Source organism: Notolepis coatsorum, assembly GCF_963971535.1.
Source record: "Notolepis coatsorum genome assembly, chromosome: 11".
NCBI classification, from domain to species: Eukaryota; Metazoa; Chordata; class Actinopteri; order Aulopiformes; family Paralepididae; genus Notolepis; species Notolepis coatsorum.
The window spans coordinates 50,911,424-50,928,611 of record NC_140175.1 but is presented as its reverse complement, the minus strand read 5'-3'; the positions used below and the strand labels follow the sequence as shown (position 1 = coordinate 50,928,611).

The window sequence follows — 17,188 nt, the reverse complement described above, 5'->3', positions numbered from 1 at the left end:
ACATTTCTCTAAAACCTGAGCTGACTTCACTGTGTTCTTGCTGAGTAATGTAAGTTAGTAGTCAATCCATTGTATATTTTGATAATTGTTTGTTGTTAATCAATCAGGCTCTGTGCAACCCCATTGGGTTTGACTTGAGCAGCCTGTGGTAATTAGTCCAATCAGTCAGAGGCAAAGCTTGTTTAAATACATTTGCCTGTGCACACATTTCTCTAAAACCTGAGCTGACTTCACTGTGTTCTTGCTGAGTAATGTAAGTTAGTAGTCAATCCATTGTATATTTTGATAATTGTTTGTTGTTAATCAATCAGGCTCTGTGCAACCCCATTGGGTTTGACTTGAGCAGCCTGTGGTAATTAGTCCAATCAGTCAGAGGCAAAGCTTGTTTAAATACATTTGCCTGTGCACACATTTCTCTAAAACCTGAGCTGACTTCACTGTGTTCTTGCTGAGTAATGTAAGTTAGTAGTCAATCCATTGTATATTTTGATAATTGTTTGTTGTTAATCAATCAGGCTCTGTGCAACCCCATTGGGTTTGACTTGAGCAGCCTGTGGTAATTAGTCCAATCAGTCAGAGGCAAAGCTTGTTTAAATACATTTGCCTGTGCACACATTTCTCTAAAACCTGAGCTGACTTCACTGTGTTCTTGCTGAGTAATGTAAGTTAGTAGTCAATCCATTGTATATTTTGATAATTGTTTGTTGTTAATCAATCAGGCTCTGTGCAACCCCATTGGGTTTGACTTGAGCAGCCTGTGGTAATTAGTCCAATCAGTCAGAGGCAAAGCTTGTTTAAATACATTTGCCTGTGCACACATTTCTCTAAAACCTGAGCTGACTTCACTGTGTTCTTGCTGAGTAATGTAAGTTAGTAGTCAATCCATTGTATATTTTGATAATTGTTTGTTGTTAATCAATCAGGCTCTGTGCAACCCCATTGGGTTTGACTTGAGCAGCCTGTGGTAATTAGTCCAATCAGCCAATAGGGATTTAAGTGTAGTCTATCGAAGCGCCAGCAGAGCGCCGGCGACCGACTAAGACAGACAAAGACTTGGAGTTTTCCTGCTGGAGTTATCCGAGGAGGCAACCGAGTGCACTAGAGTATCTACTGCCCCTCACCTGCCCTCCTCTAGCAGGCCACTCCTTTGTACCTGCATTTTCTGGTCTTGCCTTGTTAGCTTGTCAACTTACTCGACCCACTGGTTTTAGCTCATTAGCTAAACCTTCAATCGGCTTCATACACATAGCCTTTAGCAGTTGATCCATAGTACTTCGTATCTTTATTTGTTCCTGCTCTACCTGGTGTAAGCATGGCTATGTGTTCTGTCTGTCCTGTCTGTCCCTCTCTCCTAGAAAGGTTAACTCTGTTAGAGAGTCGTGTCCTTGAACTTGAGTCAGGAAAACAGTCAGCTTTAGACGTCTTGGACACTGCAGGCTTTTCTGAGGAGCCTCTAGCGGGGTCTTCTCGTCTGGAGAGTCCCAGACATAGTGCTCAGGACAAGGCCTTTGCGCCCACTACGAAGCGGCAGTGTAACCGCCCGGCCTCGGCCTCAACAGCACCTGCTCCGCAACATGATTTTACACGTGTTGCGGGTTCCGGTCCCAGTACGCAGCCGGTTCCACTGCAACCCCGTCGTTCCGTCCTTGTGATTGGCGACTCCATCACCCGGCATATTTTGCTAGACAAGCCAGCCGAGATCAAATGTTATGGGGGAGCCAGAGCTACCGACATTGAAGCCAACCTGAGATTTCTGGCGAATAGCATAGTCAAGGCAAAAGGTAACCCACGTATCACACCCACTGAAGATAAATTCGACCATATTGTTATACACGTCGGAAATAATGACTGTAGGATGAAAGTCTCTGAGGTCACAAAGATCAACATAGTTAGGCTTTCTGACCTCGCCAGAAAGATGAGTCGGCATCGAGTAATCTTCTCTGGCCCCCTGCCTGTAAACCGGCATGATGATGAGTTCGTGAGTAGGACAGCTTCTCTACACCGATGGCTGGAAAAATACTGTAAAGAACAGGGCTTAGGGTTCGTGGATAATTGGTCCTCTTTCTGGGGGCACCCTGGCTTGCTGAGAAAGGACGGCGTGCATCCTAACATGCAAGGCGCCTCTCTCTTATCTCGCAATATAGACAAGATTATAGCTTCGGGCTGACAGCCACCCCACAAGCATGCCAGGGTGCAGGCTCTTAGCGAGCCTGCTAGTCATGCTAAACTGATGGACCCTGCCAATCCTTATACCTTTCTTGCTCGGTCCCTCCTCCACCAGGCTCCCCACTCCTCTCTTTCTATCTCTACCCCTAAACCTGTATACCCAATCAAAACTAGAATATCCCGTTACGCTCCGCTTTACCCAGCTCGTCCTTGTGCGATAAACCATGCCAACTTAATTGCGATTAAACCTACCCGCATGGCTGAAAACCGCGCTGCTAAGTATACAGAGAGTGTGAAGGTTGGCCTTATCAACATCCGCTCTCTGCCAACCAAAGCTCTTTTGGTAAATGAACTGATAACAGACCATAGTCTCGACCTATTTGGCCTCACTGAGACATGGCTTAAACCTAATGATTTTCTGCCCTTAAACGAGGCCTCACCCCCTAATTTTAGTAGCTCCCACATCGCACGCACCTCCAAGAAAGGAGGCGGAGTTGCTCTAATTTATGACTCTAAGCACAACTTTACATCCGACGCAAACTGTAAGTTTTCCTCGTTTGAGGTGCTCCTGTTGCATCCCTCTCCACCCAACAGAAAGTGTGGCGGTCTGATTCCTTCCTCCACTGCATCCTTTGTAATGGCTGTCCTATACCGCCCCCCAGGCCCTTACACCCTCTTCCTAGATGAATTTTCAACTTTCATCTCTGAGCTTGTTATGCGCTCAGATAACATTTTAATTGTTGGTGATTTTAACATTCATTCCAATAAAACTCTAGATCCCCTAAATAAGGCTTTTACCGACATCATTGACTCTGTCGGTCTCATTCAAATCGTTGACCAACCCACTCACAGTGGTGGGAACACCCTTGACCTAGTCCTAGCCCGCGGTCTCACTGTGTCAAATTTGACCGTCTCCCCCTATGTTCCTGCTCTCTCAGACCACTACCTCATCAAATTTCAAATTGATCTGACGGTTTCTCGCCCAGACAGTGTAGAATCCTACATGAGCCGTCGTATTAACGCCTCAACTGTCCCAATTCTAGTTAACTGCCTACCAGACACCCTCTCTCCCTTCCTCTCTTACTCTGGCCCCCTTGATCTCTTTACAGACAAACTTAATGCCGCCCTTCGTAGCACCCTCGACATTGTCGCTCCCCTTAAACCTAAAATTAAACGTGCTCCGCAAAAACTAACTCCCTGGTTTACGGAGGAAACGCGCTCCTTTAAAAAGGCTTGTCGCAAACTTGAACATAAATGGCGTTCGACCAAACTCGAAGTATTCCGCCTCGCCTGGAATGATAGTTTACGTAACTACAAAAAGGCACTCTCACTTGCCAAAACCTCTTATTTTTCCAGGCTCATAAATGAAAACAAAAACAACTCAAAGTTTCTGTTTGACACAGTTGCAAAACTTACGCAGAAACAACCAAGTGCCCTAAACCATGCGTTCTCGGCTAACGAATTCATGACATTTTTTACCAAGAAAATTGACCTCATTAGAGATGAAATTGTTGCTTTACTCAACAATCAGAGTCCCTCCCAACCTTTGACGGGCATTCCCCCTGACTTTGATTCCAGTCATACGCTATGCTGCCTTGAAAACGTCTCACTTAGTGCCCTCTCTAAACTGGTTGGCGCGGCTAAACCTTCAACCTGTCTGTTTGACCCTCTCCCAGCAACTCTCATCAAAAAACTCTTCCCAACTCTAGGCCCTGCCCTACTCAATATCTTCAACACCTCTTTGTCTACTGGCGTGGTGCCCCTGGCCTTTAAATCAGCCGTCATTAAACCATTACTTAAAAAACCGAACCTCGACCCTCTAATCTTGAAAAATTACAGACCTATCTCCAATCTCCCATTCCTATCCAAAGTGTTAGAACGGATCGTCGCAACGCAACTTACTGACCATTTATCAAACAATAATCTTAATGAATCATTTCAATCTGGCTTTAGAGCCTTACACTCCACCGAAACGGCGGTTACCAAAGTCACAAATGACTTACTGCTCTCTCTTGACTCAAACCTCACCTCTGTGCTCTTATTACTTGATCTCAGTGCAGCCTTTGACACTATCGATCACTCGATTCTTCTAGGTCGGCTTGAGAACCATGTTGGCATTCGGGGTCTCGCACTAGCTTGGTTTAAATCCTATTTAACTGATAGAACACACTGCGTGGTCTATAATGATTTAACATCTGAGACCCTCCCAGTGCAATGTGGTGTCCCACAAGGCTCTGTCCTGGGCCCTTTGCTATTTTCGATTTACATGCTACCCCTCGGCGATATCATACGCAAATTTGGCATAAACTTTCATTTTTACGCTGATGACACCCAATTATATATACCTATTAAGCCAAATGATTCCTCCCAACTACAAAACCTTGAGGCCTGCTTGCTTGCCGTCAAAAAATGGATGTCGCAAAACTTTCTACTCCTTAATGCAGATAAAACTGAGATGTTAATTGTTGGCCCCCCAAACCACAGAGGCCTGTTTCAGGACATCTCCCTCAACTTTGATACCTGTCATGTATCCCAGAGCTCCACCATAAAAAACCTCGGAGTCATTTTTGATTCCTCCCTCTCATTTAATGCACATATAAAAAACGTCACCAAAATTGCATTCTTCCATCTTCGTAATATCGCAAAAATACGCCCCATTTTAACTCTGGCTGATGCTGAAACCCTGATTCATGCTTTTGTCTCATCACGTCTGGACTACTGTAATGCACTTTTTTCAGGCTTACCTAATTCAAGCATCAAAAATCTTCAACTCGTGCAAAATGCGGCTGCACGGATACTAACTAGAACTAGAAAATTTGATCACATCACACCAGTTTTGTCCGCCCTACATTGGCTTCCTATCCAAGCCCGCTCTGACTTTAAAGTGCTACTCCTCACCTACAAAATTTTAAATGGGCTTGCACCGCTCTATCTATCTGATCTCATCTCCCGATACTCGCCCGCTCGTGCTCTGCGCTCACAAAATGCGGGGCTTCTATCGACCCCTAGGGTTAAAAAGAAATCCGCCGGCCACAGAGCCTTTGTCTACCGCGCTCCCTACCTGTGGAACAAATTACCTGCCGTCATCAGGGGCGCCTGCTCTGTCGAAGCTTTTAAATCCCTGCTTAAGACTCATCTTTTCTCTCTCTCCTTCAACCTACCTTGATCTCACCTGGTCGGGGACTGACCTTTAGATTAATCTGTGTAGTTTAGTTATGGTACAGGGTACTACATGGTACCACTGGGTAGTTTACTATAGGGTAGTTTAGTTAGGGTACAGGGTACTACATGGTACCACAGAGTACTACTTGGTACTGCATGGCATTACAGGGTACTACATGGCTTACACAGCTCTACATGGCACTACAGGGTACTACATGGCACCACAGGGTACTACATGGCACTACAGGGTACCACAGGATACTACGGGGTACTACATGGCACTATGGGGTACTATAGGGTACTACATGGCACTACGGGGTACTACATGGCACTACAGGGTACTACATGTCTGCTCCTTTGCAGCACCACAAACATGGGAACTCTCTAACTCTTCCCCCCCCCCCCCCTCTCCCCCCCCCCCCTCTCCCTCCCCCTTCTCTCTGAGTACCCGTCTCCTGGCGCTGACCAAGGTGATGGATGCCTCGGGGTCTTGGCCAAGCTTGTAGTGACTGCTCTACATGCACCTCCGAGGCATTGGATCAGTTATTCACCGCCGTCTGTCCGTGGTCCTGTCAACTGATTAACAGACTGTTAACAGATTAACAGTCAACGCGGTTTCATTGCTGGGTTAAGTACTTCTATTCTATTCACATAATACGCTTACTTCATATATCTACTCCATTCACATATATGCCTACCACTTGTATCTATTGCTATGTCCGCCTACTACAATCTCATGAGCTGTCTAACGCCTGTCCCGTCTCCCTGTCTTCCTATGACTTGCTGTCCTGGAGTGTTGACCGGAGTGTTGGACGTCCCGTGACGAAGGCCGGGAGATTGCGACCCCCTCTGCGTGCCCCCCTGTCTTCGGAGGTTTCGTAGTGGTGACCGGAGTGCCGGATGTCCCGCGATGATGTCGGGGAGTTCGCGACCCTCTCTGTGCCACCCCCCCTTCCCCCTGTCTCCGGCTGTCCCTGAGCAACGACCGGAGTGTTGAATGTCCCGTGACTAAGACGGGGAGGACGTGACCCTCTTGCGCCGCCCCTGTGCTTCAAATAGATCCGCTATCAACTCTATCTTTAATTTTTCAAAATGTACAGTTGCTATTGCATGCACTCATCTGTGTTTCACCACACACATGAGTGCATGCTTACCAACTGTCCGTCTGCAACACTACTATCACCGACATCTAAGAAGGGAGATCCCCCCTTGAACGGCCCTTCTAAGGTTTCTCTCCTCCACATTGCCTGTGGAGCTTTTTTCCCTATTGTTAGGTTTTAGTGAGTTTTTCCTTACCTTCGCGTGGGGTATGTCTGGGAGTGCTTGCATTCTTTCATTTATTTGCATTCATCTAAAAAATGTTTGGACCCTATGGTATTCTTGTTCTGTTCTTGACTTATTGTTATGTTGTCTTCTTGACTTGTTTAAAGAAGACCTGTACGGCCCATGGGGACATTAACGTGTGTTGTCGGGCCCTATAAATAAATTTGATTTGATTTGATTTGATTAATTAATTACACAGCAAATTATCGCGTTATGAAAATTTACTAAATTATTTTTATTTAAATATTTTTAAATCTCATTCATTCCATAAGAACGTAGAATACACATTTACAGACTTTTTTTTAATATGGTCCATTTGCATGTTCTTGGTATCTGATTCTAGGGACATCTATGGATCTATGGATCTATGGATCCCCCTATGACTTGCTGTCCTGGAGTGTTGACCGGAGTGTTGGACGTCCCGTGATGAAGGCCGGGAGGTTGCGACCCCCTCTGCGTGCCCCCTGTCTCCGGAGGTCTCGTAGTGGTGACCGGAGTGCCGGATGTCCCGCGATGATGTCGGGGAGTTCGCGACCCTCTCTGCGCCGCCCCCTATCTCCCTGTCTCCGGCTGTCCCTGAGCAATGACCGGAGTGTTGAATGTCCCGTGACTAAGACGGGGAGGACGTGACCCTCTTTGCGCCGCCCCTGTGCCTCAAATAGATCCGCTATCAGCTCTATCTTTAATCTTTCAAAATGTTCAGTTGCTATCGCTATTAGCTCTATCTTTAATCTTTCAAAATGTTCAGTTGCTATTGCATGCACTCATCTGTGTTTCACTACACACATGAGTGCATGCTTACCAACTGTCCGTCTGCAACACTACTATCACCAACATCTAAGAAGGGAGATCCCCCCTTGAATGGCCCTTCTAAGGTTTCTCTCCTCCACACTGCCTGTGGAGCTTTTTTCCCTATTGTTAGGTTTTAGTGAGTTTTTCCTTACCTTCGCGTGGGGTATGTCTGGGAGTGCTTGCATTCTTTCATTTATTTGCATTCATCTAAAAATGTTTGGACCTTATGGTGTTCTTGTTCTGTTCTTGACTTATTGTTATGTTTTCTTCTTGACTTGTTTAAAGAAGACCTGTACGGCCCATGGGGACATTAACGTGTGTTGTCGGGCCCTATAAATAAATTTGATTTGATTTGATTTGATTTGACTGTATGACTGTTGAATGTATTCCCAGTGTCAGAAATACTGTGTCTGTTACTAGGCTTGAGTAAATTGTAATGAACCAAATGAGAATATCAATAAAAAAAAATTTATCTTTGACTGTGAATAAACACCATGCTAAAATTGACCAGACCTGAAAAATCTAAGCAAATGAATAAATGGAAGATGATTAAACAGAAGGTTTTGTAGATACAGTACTGAATTCTGCCATCCGGACACATGCCATTTGAAATATGATTATAGAATATAGAATATCAGGGTGGCTGATTGGCGCAGTGGGCAAGGCGCTCGCCACTAACGCAGGAGACGCTGGGTTCGAGCCCAGCTCTCGGCGTTGCTACCGGCTGGCTGGTCGTTCATACTAACACAATTGGCAAGTGTTAAAGGGTGGGAAAGCCGGTGGGTGGGGATTGGACGTTGTGGACAGCGACTCCTACAGGTCGGTTTGGTGACGCCGGTGCGGCGGAAGCAGAAAGTAGCGGGGGCAGCGTGAGCCTCCCACGCGTTACTCCTCGCCACTGAGAGTTCGAGCTGCTGCGGTGAAAAGATGCGACAGGCTGCCTCCTCATGTACCGGAGGGGACATGTGATGCAAGGCTTCTGTCCTCACGACAACCGACCAGTGGGAGGCATAGTCCGGCAACGTTCAAGACAGGGGAGGGAAGAATTGGATAATATGAAATTGGGATGGGAGAAAAATAGAAAATGGGGAGAAAAAGTGGATAAAAAAAAAAGAATATAGAATATCAGGCCTAAAATGGTTATGCGATTAAAATGCGATTAATTAATTACAAATCCTGTAATTAATTAGATAAAAAAATTTAATCGCCTGAGAGCAGCACTAATATATATATTGTGTATTATTGATACTCTCATTGATACTATGTTTGTTTCTGACTCAAAGTGTGTGTGTGTGCGTGCGTGCGTGCGTGCGTGCGTGCGTGCGTGCGTGCGTGCGTGCGTGCGTGCGTACGTACGTACGTGCGTGTGTGTGTGTGAGAGAGAGGGGGGGTGAGAGATATGAGGAAGGTGCAAGAGAGAAAGAGAGCTGGGAGAGTGTGTGTGAGCAGACCCGGCGGCATGGGCGGGCATTAGGGGTCCGGGCCAGCTGAGTCAGCTGTGCCCGCCATGGCAATAAAAAAAAAAGACTATCGGCTCATTTCGGCCAATCAAAGTCGACTATCCAAATCCTTAGTCGGGGACAGCCCTAGTGGGCACTGATGTCAACAACAACACTACTGAAGCTAGCACGGCACTCTGTGAGAATTCGTTTTCTACCCTCAAGAACGTCTTTACAGAACATCGCCTTAGTATGCTTCATCGACGCATGGCCAATTTAATTCAGTTGGCATTTGAGAAGAACTTAACAAAAAAGTTCAGGAATGAGTGGAGGGACAGTGTTTTAAGAAGATTTCACTCTGTCCCCAAAACGCCGCTTGCCGCTCTACTAATGATGGTGAGTAGCCTGTGGAGGAATTTATTTTGTTTGCTTTTTTATGCACCTTATTTTTGTCAGTTCAGTTCAGTTTGTCAGTGAATTCAGAAGTGTTGAATAAATGGAGACTTTTCAAAGATATAGAATAGAATAGAAATGTATTATCCTGAGGGAAATTTGACACTGCAAATCACTCAACATTAAACATTTAGACAGAACAAGTCACGAATAAGAATAACAAAACAAATGGCCTAAGAATAGAATAAAATGAAATAGAATAAAAATAGAATAAAATATACAGTAAATAAATACAGCTGCTCCGACTGTCAGCCAAGTCTGTGTATAGTGGGTGGGAGGGGTTTTCCCTGATGGCCTAGAGCAGGGGTCAACAACCTTTTTGACATGGAGTGCCTGTTTGAAATATAGTTGTAACTAGTGTGCCTCAACAATATTCCATGCATCGTAATTTTTTTTTCTCATAATCAGGTATTTTTTAATGATCATTTTTACATTATTACATCATTATTGTTATTATTAACAATATTATTATGATGGTTGTATCAACCCTAAATCTGAGTTGGGGGGGGGGGGTTCAATGCAGACAAACAGCTGCATACAGTGCGACCATTTCACTCACATTTGCCCATTCATTTTTGGACACATCACACACCATCGGTGTGTGTACTGTACGTGTGCTGTCATAGCTCCACCTACAGGCCTAATGAAGAACACCAGGAGAACACCAGGATGTGAATGGAGGGTGAATGTGAGGTATATCGTGTAAATAAGTTTTGATTGATCGCAAGACTACACTGTAAAAAAAATAATAATAAGTTACCAGAACTTAAAAATGTTGAGTTCAGTTACTGTGCATTATGGTTTTCAGTTTTCAATCCATAATAAGTTAACAGAAAAATAAGTACACAACCACATTATTTCAACCTAATAAAACTATGTTTATTGTCATTGTTTTAAGAACACAAGTTGACTTGGTAATACTCACATTTTGAGTAAAAAAAATTGCGTTTAACATGTGCAATGTTCAATGAAATAGAAAAATAAATAATAAAATGTGTTGATTAATCCCACTGGTCACAATGGTGACCGTAATAATGTTTTTGTTATAAGGCTCTGCAAATGTTACTGAATGATGTAGCAATGTATTTCCAGCTAAATTGAAATAATAAACAAATAAAGGGTCTCAATTAAATATGTGGTAGTAAAAATAACCTGTGGGAGGATTTCAACAAGATAAATGCGACAACAGTGCAAAATATTTCACTATAATATTTCAAAGCAAAAAAAAAAAAAAAAAAAAATTTTTTTTTTTTTTTTTTTACTGCTGCCCCCTGTGCCTATGCAAATGCCCCCGCGTGCCTATGCAGGCACGCGTGCCTAGGGTTGCCTACCCCTGGCCTAGAGCTTAGCAAGGTTCCTCCTCTCCGCCACCCTCGCTAGAGTCCAGCTCCACCCCAACCACGCTACTGGCCTTCCTGACCATCTTATCCAGCCTGTTTGTGTCACCTGCTCTCAGTCCGCTGCCCCAGCAGGTCTGTTATATATATCCGTTCAGTCTGTTTTTGTATAAGTGAAAGATTTTTCAATTGCCTCTCTGCTGTTTAGTTCAGCACCGTGGGCAGCGCCAAGCAAGCCACAGCGCCGCTGTCCCAGCTGAAACGTATAAAAGGGAACCTTTGTTGAAAAACCATTGTGCCCCCGCGAGAACATTTTATGCCCCCCCACTAATTTGTTTCTGCAGCCTGGTCTGTGTGTGAGAGAGAGAGAGAGAGAGAGAGAGAGAGAGAGAGAGAGAGAGAGAGAGAGAGAGAGAGAGAGAGAGAGAGAGAGAGAGAGAGAGAGAGAGAGAGAGTGTGTGAGTACTCAGCCCTTGTGTGGGTGAATGTAACAAGTTCCTAACATTTTCTTTCCCCTATTATTTCATGCACACTTTATTCATTGTTTTAAATTATTATTTTCTTTTAAGTTATTTTGTGCATCACTCTGTTTTGAATTTGATGCAAATTTGCAATGCATGAGGGTTATCCTTTTGTGTTAAATGGCTGCATAAAGCAAGCATTTGTTGACTCTCATGTTGATAAGAGTATTAAAACTTGGAACTTGAAAAATATCCGTTTAAGGTAGATAATAATTTTTTTTTTTTTAAATGCGATTAATTTGTGATTAATCACAAGTTAACTATGGACAATCATGCGATTAATCAGATTTTTAAAAAAAATCTACTTTTTCTCCCCATTCTTCTATTTTTCTCCCATCCCAATTTTCGTATTATCCAATTCTCCCCTCCCCTGTCTCGAACGTTGCTAGACCATGCCTCCCACTGGTCGGCTGCAATGTGGACGAAGCCTACATCACGTGTCCCCTCCGGTACACGAGGAGGCAGCCGTCGCATCTTTTCACCTGTACAGCGCGATCTCTCACTGGCGAGGAGTAACGCGTGGGAGGCTCACACTGCCCCCGATACTTCCTGATTCTGCTGTACAGGCGCACCAACCGACCTGTAGGAGTCGCTGTCCACAACGTCCGATCCCCACCCACCGGCTTTCCCACCCCCTAATACTGCCAATTGTATTAGTATGAACGACCAGCCAAGCCGGAAGCAACGCCGAGAGCTGGGCTCGAACCCAGCATTTCCTGCATTAGTGGCGAGCGCCTTGCCCACTGCGCCACTTAGCCACCCCCCAGATTAAATATTTTAAGCGATTGACAGCACTAATATATATATATAGACAGACAGACAGACAGACAGACAGACAGACAGACAGACAGACAGACAGACAGACAGACAGACAGACAGACAGACAGACAGACAGACAGACAGACAGACTTACGTTCTCGTGTATTCCTAGGTATTCACTAGGTATTCCTGCGCTCATCATACTCTGGTTGCTACCTGAGCGTCTGAAACACAGAAACAGAAAAGTACCATATTGACCAGAATGTAAGACGACCCTGATTACAAGACGACACCTACAGTACAGTACAACAGTGTAGATTGTTTTTAAGTATCACCTATCTGACTTCATGAGGCCATAACATGTTTGTGTGAGCTCTTACAGCCAAATGTGATTTAAATTCTGTTCTACTCCAGACCTTTTAGCAATACAAGAATATAAACCGCATTTGTGTGAAGAGCTCACACAAAAATTTTATGGTATTAAAGTCAGAGCCCCATTCATTGTCTATGGAGCAGCCCAACATTTTATATCTGAGTGACATCACTGATTGGAGGGCTCTCTCTCTGATGTTAGCTTTAGGAGAGAGTGGTGCGTGTTCACAAAAACTGACTGAACTGACACAGGAAGAATATGTGGATTCTTAAAATGGGTGGTATTCCCATTTAAAGGAATTTAATTCTGGCAATTAGCAGTTTGGTGTTACTACTGGCTGTGGTTGTTAGTGGTGTGGTGTTACTACTGGCTGTGGTTGTTAGTGGTGTGGTGTTACTACTGGCTGTGGTTGTCGTGTGGTGTTACTACTGGCTGTGGTTGTGGTGTGGTGTTACTACTGGCTGTGGTTGTGGTGTGGTGTTACTACTGGCTGTGGTTGTGGTGTGGTGTTACTACTGGCTGTGGTTGTTAGTGGTGTGGTGTGGTGTGGTGTTACTACTGGCTGTGGTTGTGGTGTTACTACTGGCTGTGGTTGTGGTGTTGTGTTACTACTGGCTGTGGTTGTTAGTGGTGTGGTGTTACTACTGGCTGTGGTTGTTAGTGGTGTTGTGTTACTACTACCCCGGCAGGTATGGGAGGGTGTCAGGGCTATATCGGACTACAAGGGAAGAACATCCCCCCCTGTCAACGGCAGCGCCCCCCTAGCGGAGGAGTTAAACACCTTTTATGCACATTTTGACAGGGACAACAAGGACCCGGTGTTGCCCCCTCTCCCATCTGACGACTCCACCATAGTCCTGAGCACTCATGAGGTTAGACTCAGGCCATGGTTAGACTAGTGTATTCCTGGCGTTTTTATACGTTTTTGACGACGTTTGATGTCCCTATTACACAGAAATGCGTTTTTTGGCGTTTTTTTGTGGATACGGCTGAAACGCAAAATTGTGTTTGCGTTTGGAGATACGCAAAAAAAACGAATCGACAACAGCGTGTAGTCAGCACGGAGCCGTTGTTGCGAAAACGCCCATGCGCAGTAGATACCATCTGCGTGCCCTTCCGGTGACAACAGTGTGTGTGTTTGGGACATAGCTCCGTGTCCCAAATAGCTTCAGCTACCATGTGTTGTCAAGTTATTGTTATAAGGACCCCAGTCCAAGCTACAACAGTCTGCATTCCCTTAACAATTGTTTGTATTGAGTCGTATTGTATTGTACCCATATGCAATATGTTAAATAAAGTTTACATCCATTCATTCTGCTAGCATTACCGATTGCATGAGCAGCTGGCTAACGTTAGCTACCTACCGTAGCTACCAGACCCTGTTAGCTCAGAGCTCATCTTTCAACATAACAAGCATTAAACAAAATGGCCCAGTCATCTATTCACCTTTGTTTAATACACACAGCGTTGTCTCTAATGTTATCTAACTACTGATAGCTCACGATATCATCAGTTTTGGTGCTGGCTAAGTAGCGTGAGCTAACGTTAGCTTCTAGCCACAATGCTATATTGTTATAATGGCATACTCCATTGACGTTAGCATGCAGCTAACAATGCTACCGATCGTTTTTTAGACTAAACTATCCGCTCTTGGTGGTCACTTGTGTTGATGTTAGTTTTGTTTCATCAACAAATGACAGGCAGAACACACAGTGAATGTATCCGTTTTGTTTATTGCACTTTTATTAGGCTTTGCTGAAAAATAATTGCTGCATTGAGTAAATAGGCAAGATGGTGGCGCGGCATAGGCGCCTGCCTTATTGACATTCTTTGCTGGAGCTTCCAGGAAGTGTATTGGCACATTCGTTCTGATTGGTTGAAATTGCCTTCATGTTTGCCACCTACTGCCACCTACTGCTTTGGCAGTGTACTACATCAGTGTGCTCGGGTGACAAAAAGGAAAAAAAAACGAAAGTGTGACTCGAGGCGCACGACGTCACGGCGAAACGCATATGAAAACAATACGAAGATGATACGAAAGGTGTAACCGCCGCCTCAGTCTACGAAACATCAACACAAGGAAGGCGGCGGGGCCTGATGGAGTCCTGGGACGGGTGCTCAAGGACTGTGCGGCTGAACTAACCCCAGTTCTCACCACCATCTTCAACCTGTCTCTGGGCTCATCCTGGGTTCCCGCATGTCTTAAGGCAGCAACAATAGTCCCGGTTCCAAAGAAACCTAAAGTCACAGGCTTGAACGACTACAGACCTGTGGCACTCACCCCCATCGTCGCAAAATGCTTTGAGAGACTGGTCATGAAACACATAAAAGCCTCCATACCGCCATCATTAGACCACAACCAGTTTGCCTACCGGAAGAACAGGTCAACAGAGGATGCTATTGCCAATGTACTGCACACTCTGCTGGAACATCTAGAGCACAGGCACACATATGGTAGACTCCTTTTTGTTGACTTTAGTTCAGCCTTCAACACTATTCTACCCAACAAGCTTCACAGTAAACTACATAAACTCGGACTGAACACCACACTATGCAATTGGATCTTGGACTTTCTTACAAATCGCACACAACATGTCAGGATTGGCAAGCACACATCCCCCACCCTGCCCATTAGCACCGGGGCCCCTCAGGGGTGTGTACTCAGCCCACTTCTCTATACACTTTTCACACACGACTGCTGTTCCTCCTCTCCATCTAACCTCATAGTCAAATTTGCAGATGACACAACAGTACTTGGCCTCATCAGAGGAAATTATGAGACCTCATACAGGAGGGAGGTTGAGCGACTAGTGGAGTGGTGCGATGGTCATAACCTTGCTCTCAACCCCACGAAGTCCAAGGATATGATCATCGATTTCCGCAGGACTGGTGACCTCAGCCACTCTCCACTCCTCATTAGAAATGAGGAGGTGGAGAGGGTTTCAAAATTTAAGTTTCTGGGCGTGACGATGTCTGATGACCTGTCCTGGGGGATCAGCATTGCCTCTGCTGTGGGGAAAGCACAGCAGCGCCTCTTCTACCTGAGGAAGCTTAAATGGGCTAAACTCCCACAGGGACTGATGGCCAACTTCTACCACTGTGCAGTAGAGAGTGTACTCACGTACGGACTACTGGTGTGGTTTTCCAGCTGCACCAGGGCAGAGAAGGAGGCCCTCCACAGAGTGGTCAAGGCTGCAAGGAGGATCACTGGAGCTAGCCTCCCAGATATCTCCACAGTCTTCACCTCCCGCTGCCTACGTCGTGTAAATAACATCTTACAGGACCAGTACCACCCAGCACACCATCTTTTTCAACTGCTGCCCTCTGGTCGAAGGTATAGATCCATCCAGTCCGGAACTAGCAGACTGACCAACAGCCTCTATCCACGGGCTGTCAGGCTGCTCAACGATCAACATCAACTTGCCCCCCCCGCATCCCACCCCTCCCGCACACCCCGTCCCCAACCCCCGGTGACATAACTCCCACTTCTACATTACAACAATAACTGTACACCGGACTTGCATTGCTGCACTATACACTATTTCATCCATTGCAAGTCAACGCCCCCCCCCCCCCCTTCCATTAACTCACTGGACTGTCACTGAAATATTTATTTATTTGCACTAGCACTAAATGCACTTGGGACAATGATGGTATGTTATTATTATTGAGGACATTGGGACATTGATACTTTATTATTATATTACTATTATTATTGACATTATTATTTTGCACATGCTATATTTTATGTTTGTATGCCAGTGGTGATGTTCCTAACTAAATTTCGTTTGTACCAACAATGACAATAAAATATCTATCTAGTCAAGTCAAGTCAAGTCAAGTCAAGAGTTTTAATTGTCACGGCATACAGGTATACAATGAAATGCGGCTGGTCTTGCTGGTCGGCTGGTCTATCTACTGGCTGTGGTTGTTAGTGGTGTGGTGTTACTACTGGCTGTGGTTGTTAGTGGTGTGGTGTTACTACTGGCTGTGGTTGTTAGTAGGGATGTCCCGATCACGTTTTTTTGCTCCCGATCCGATCCCGATCATGTGATTTTGAGTATCTACCGATACCGATATTTCCCGATCCGATAATTTTTTTTTTTTTTTCTTTTTTTATTCAACAAACATGACAATGTTCACGTCTTAAACTCATACTGAGGCCTTAGTTTTGGTTTTAAATTGCATATCATCATTCATTTATTTATTGTCACACAGAGCAGAAGAATTTTGCCAAAACAAACCAATAGTATCCAGCTGCAGAACAGCAGACCAGCCACACTCTCAGACCCAAACGCATTTCCTTTGATTTAATTATACATCAAATGATTTATGAAGTTAACTTTTCACCTGGATAACGTCAACATTCAGGGTGAATGTAATGTGAGAAATTGGGATAAAAAAAAATTATTTGGGTCTGAGATTGTGGCTGGTCTGCCGTTCTGCAGCTGGATACTATTGGTTTGTTTTGGCAAAATTCTTCTGCTCTGTGACAATAAATAAATGAATGATGATATGCAATTTAAAACCAAAACTAAGGCCTCAGTATGAGTTTAAGACGTGAACATGGTCATGTTTGTTGAATAAAAAAAAAAAGTTATAAAAAAAAAAAAAAAAAAAATTTTTTTTTTTTTTTTTTTTTGCCGATCCCGATCTTCGGAAAATCACGTGATCGGCCCCGATCCCGATCACGTGATCGGATCGGGACATCCCTAGTTGTTAGTGGTGTGGTGTTACTACTGGCTGTGGTTGTTAGTGGTGTTGTGTTACTACTGGCTGTGGTTGTTAGTGGTGTGGTGTTACTACTGGCTGTGGTTGTTAGTGGTGTTGTGTTACTACCGGCTGTGGTTGTGGTGTGGTGTT

General features: G+C 44.7%; 1 protein-coding gene across 1 annotated transcript in view; it reads right to left on the bottom strand.

Annotated features, from left to right (window-relative positions):
- Positions 1 to 17,188, bottom strand: part of osbp2a (oxysterol binding protein 2a) — a gene marked incomplete at its 5' end in the record, with an annotated part of 99,446 nt that overhangs the window by 12,873 nt on the left and 69,385 nt on the right. The window contains one exon of the mRNA XM_084324923.1: positions 12,107 to 12,176. Within this exon, the coding sequence (XP_084181049.1) occupies positions 12,107 to 12,176 (70 nt within the window). The remainder of the gene's footprint in view (positions 1 to 12,106; positions 12,177 to 17,188) is intronic.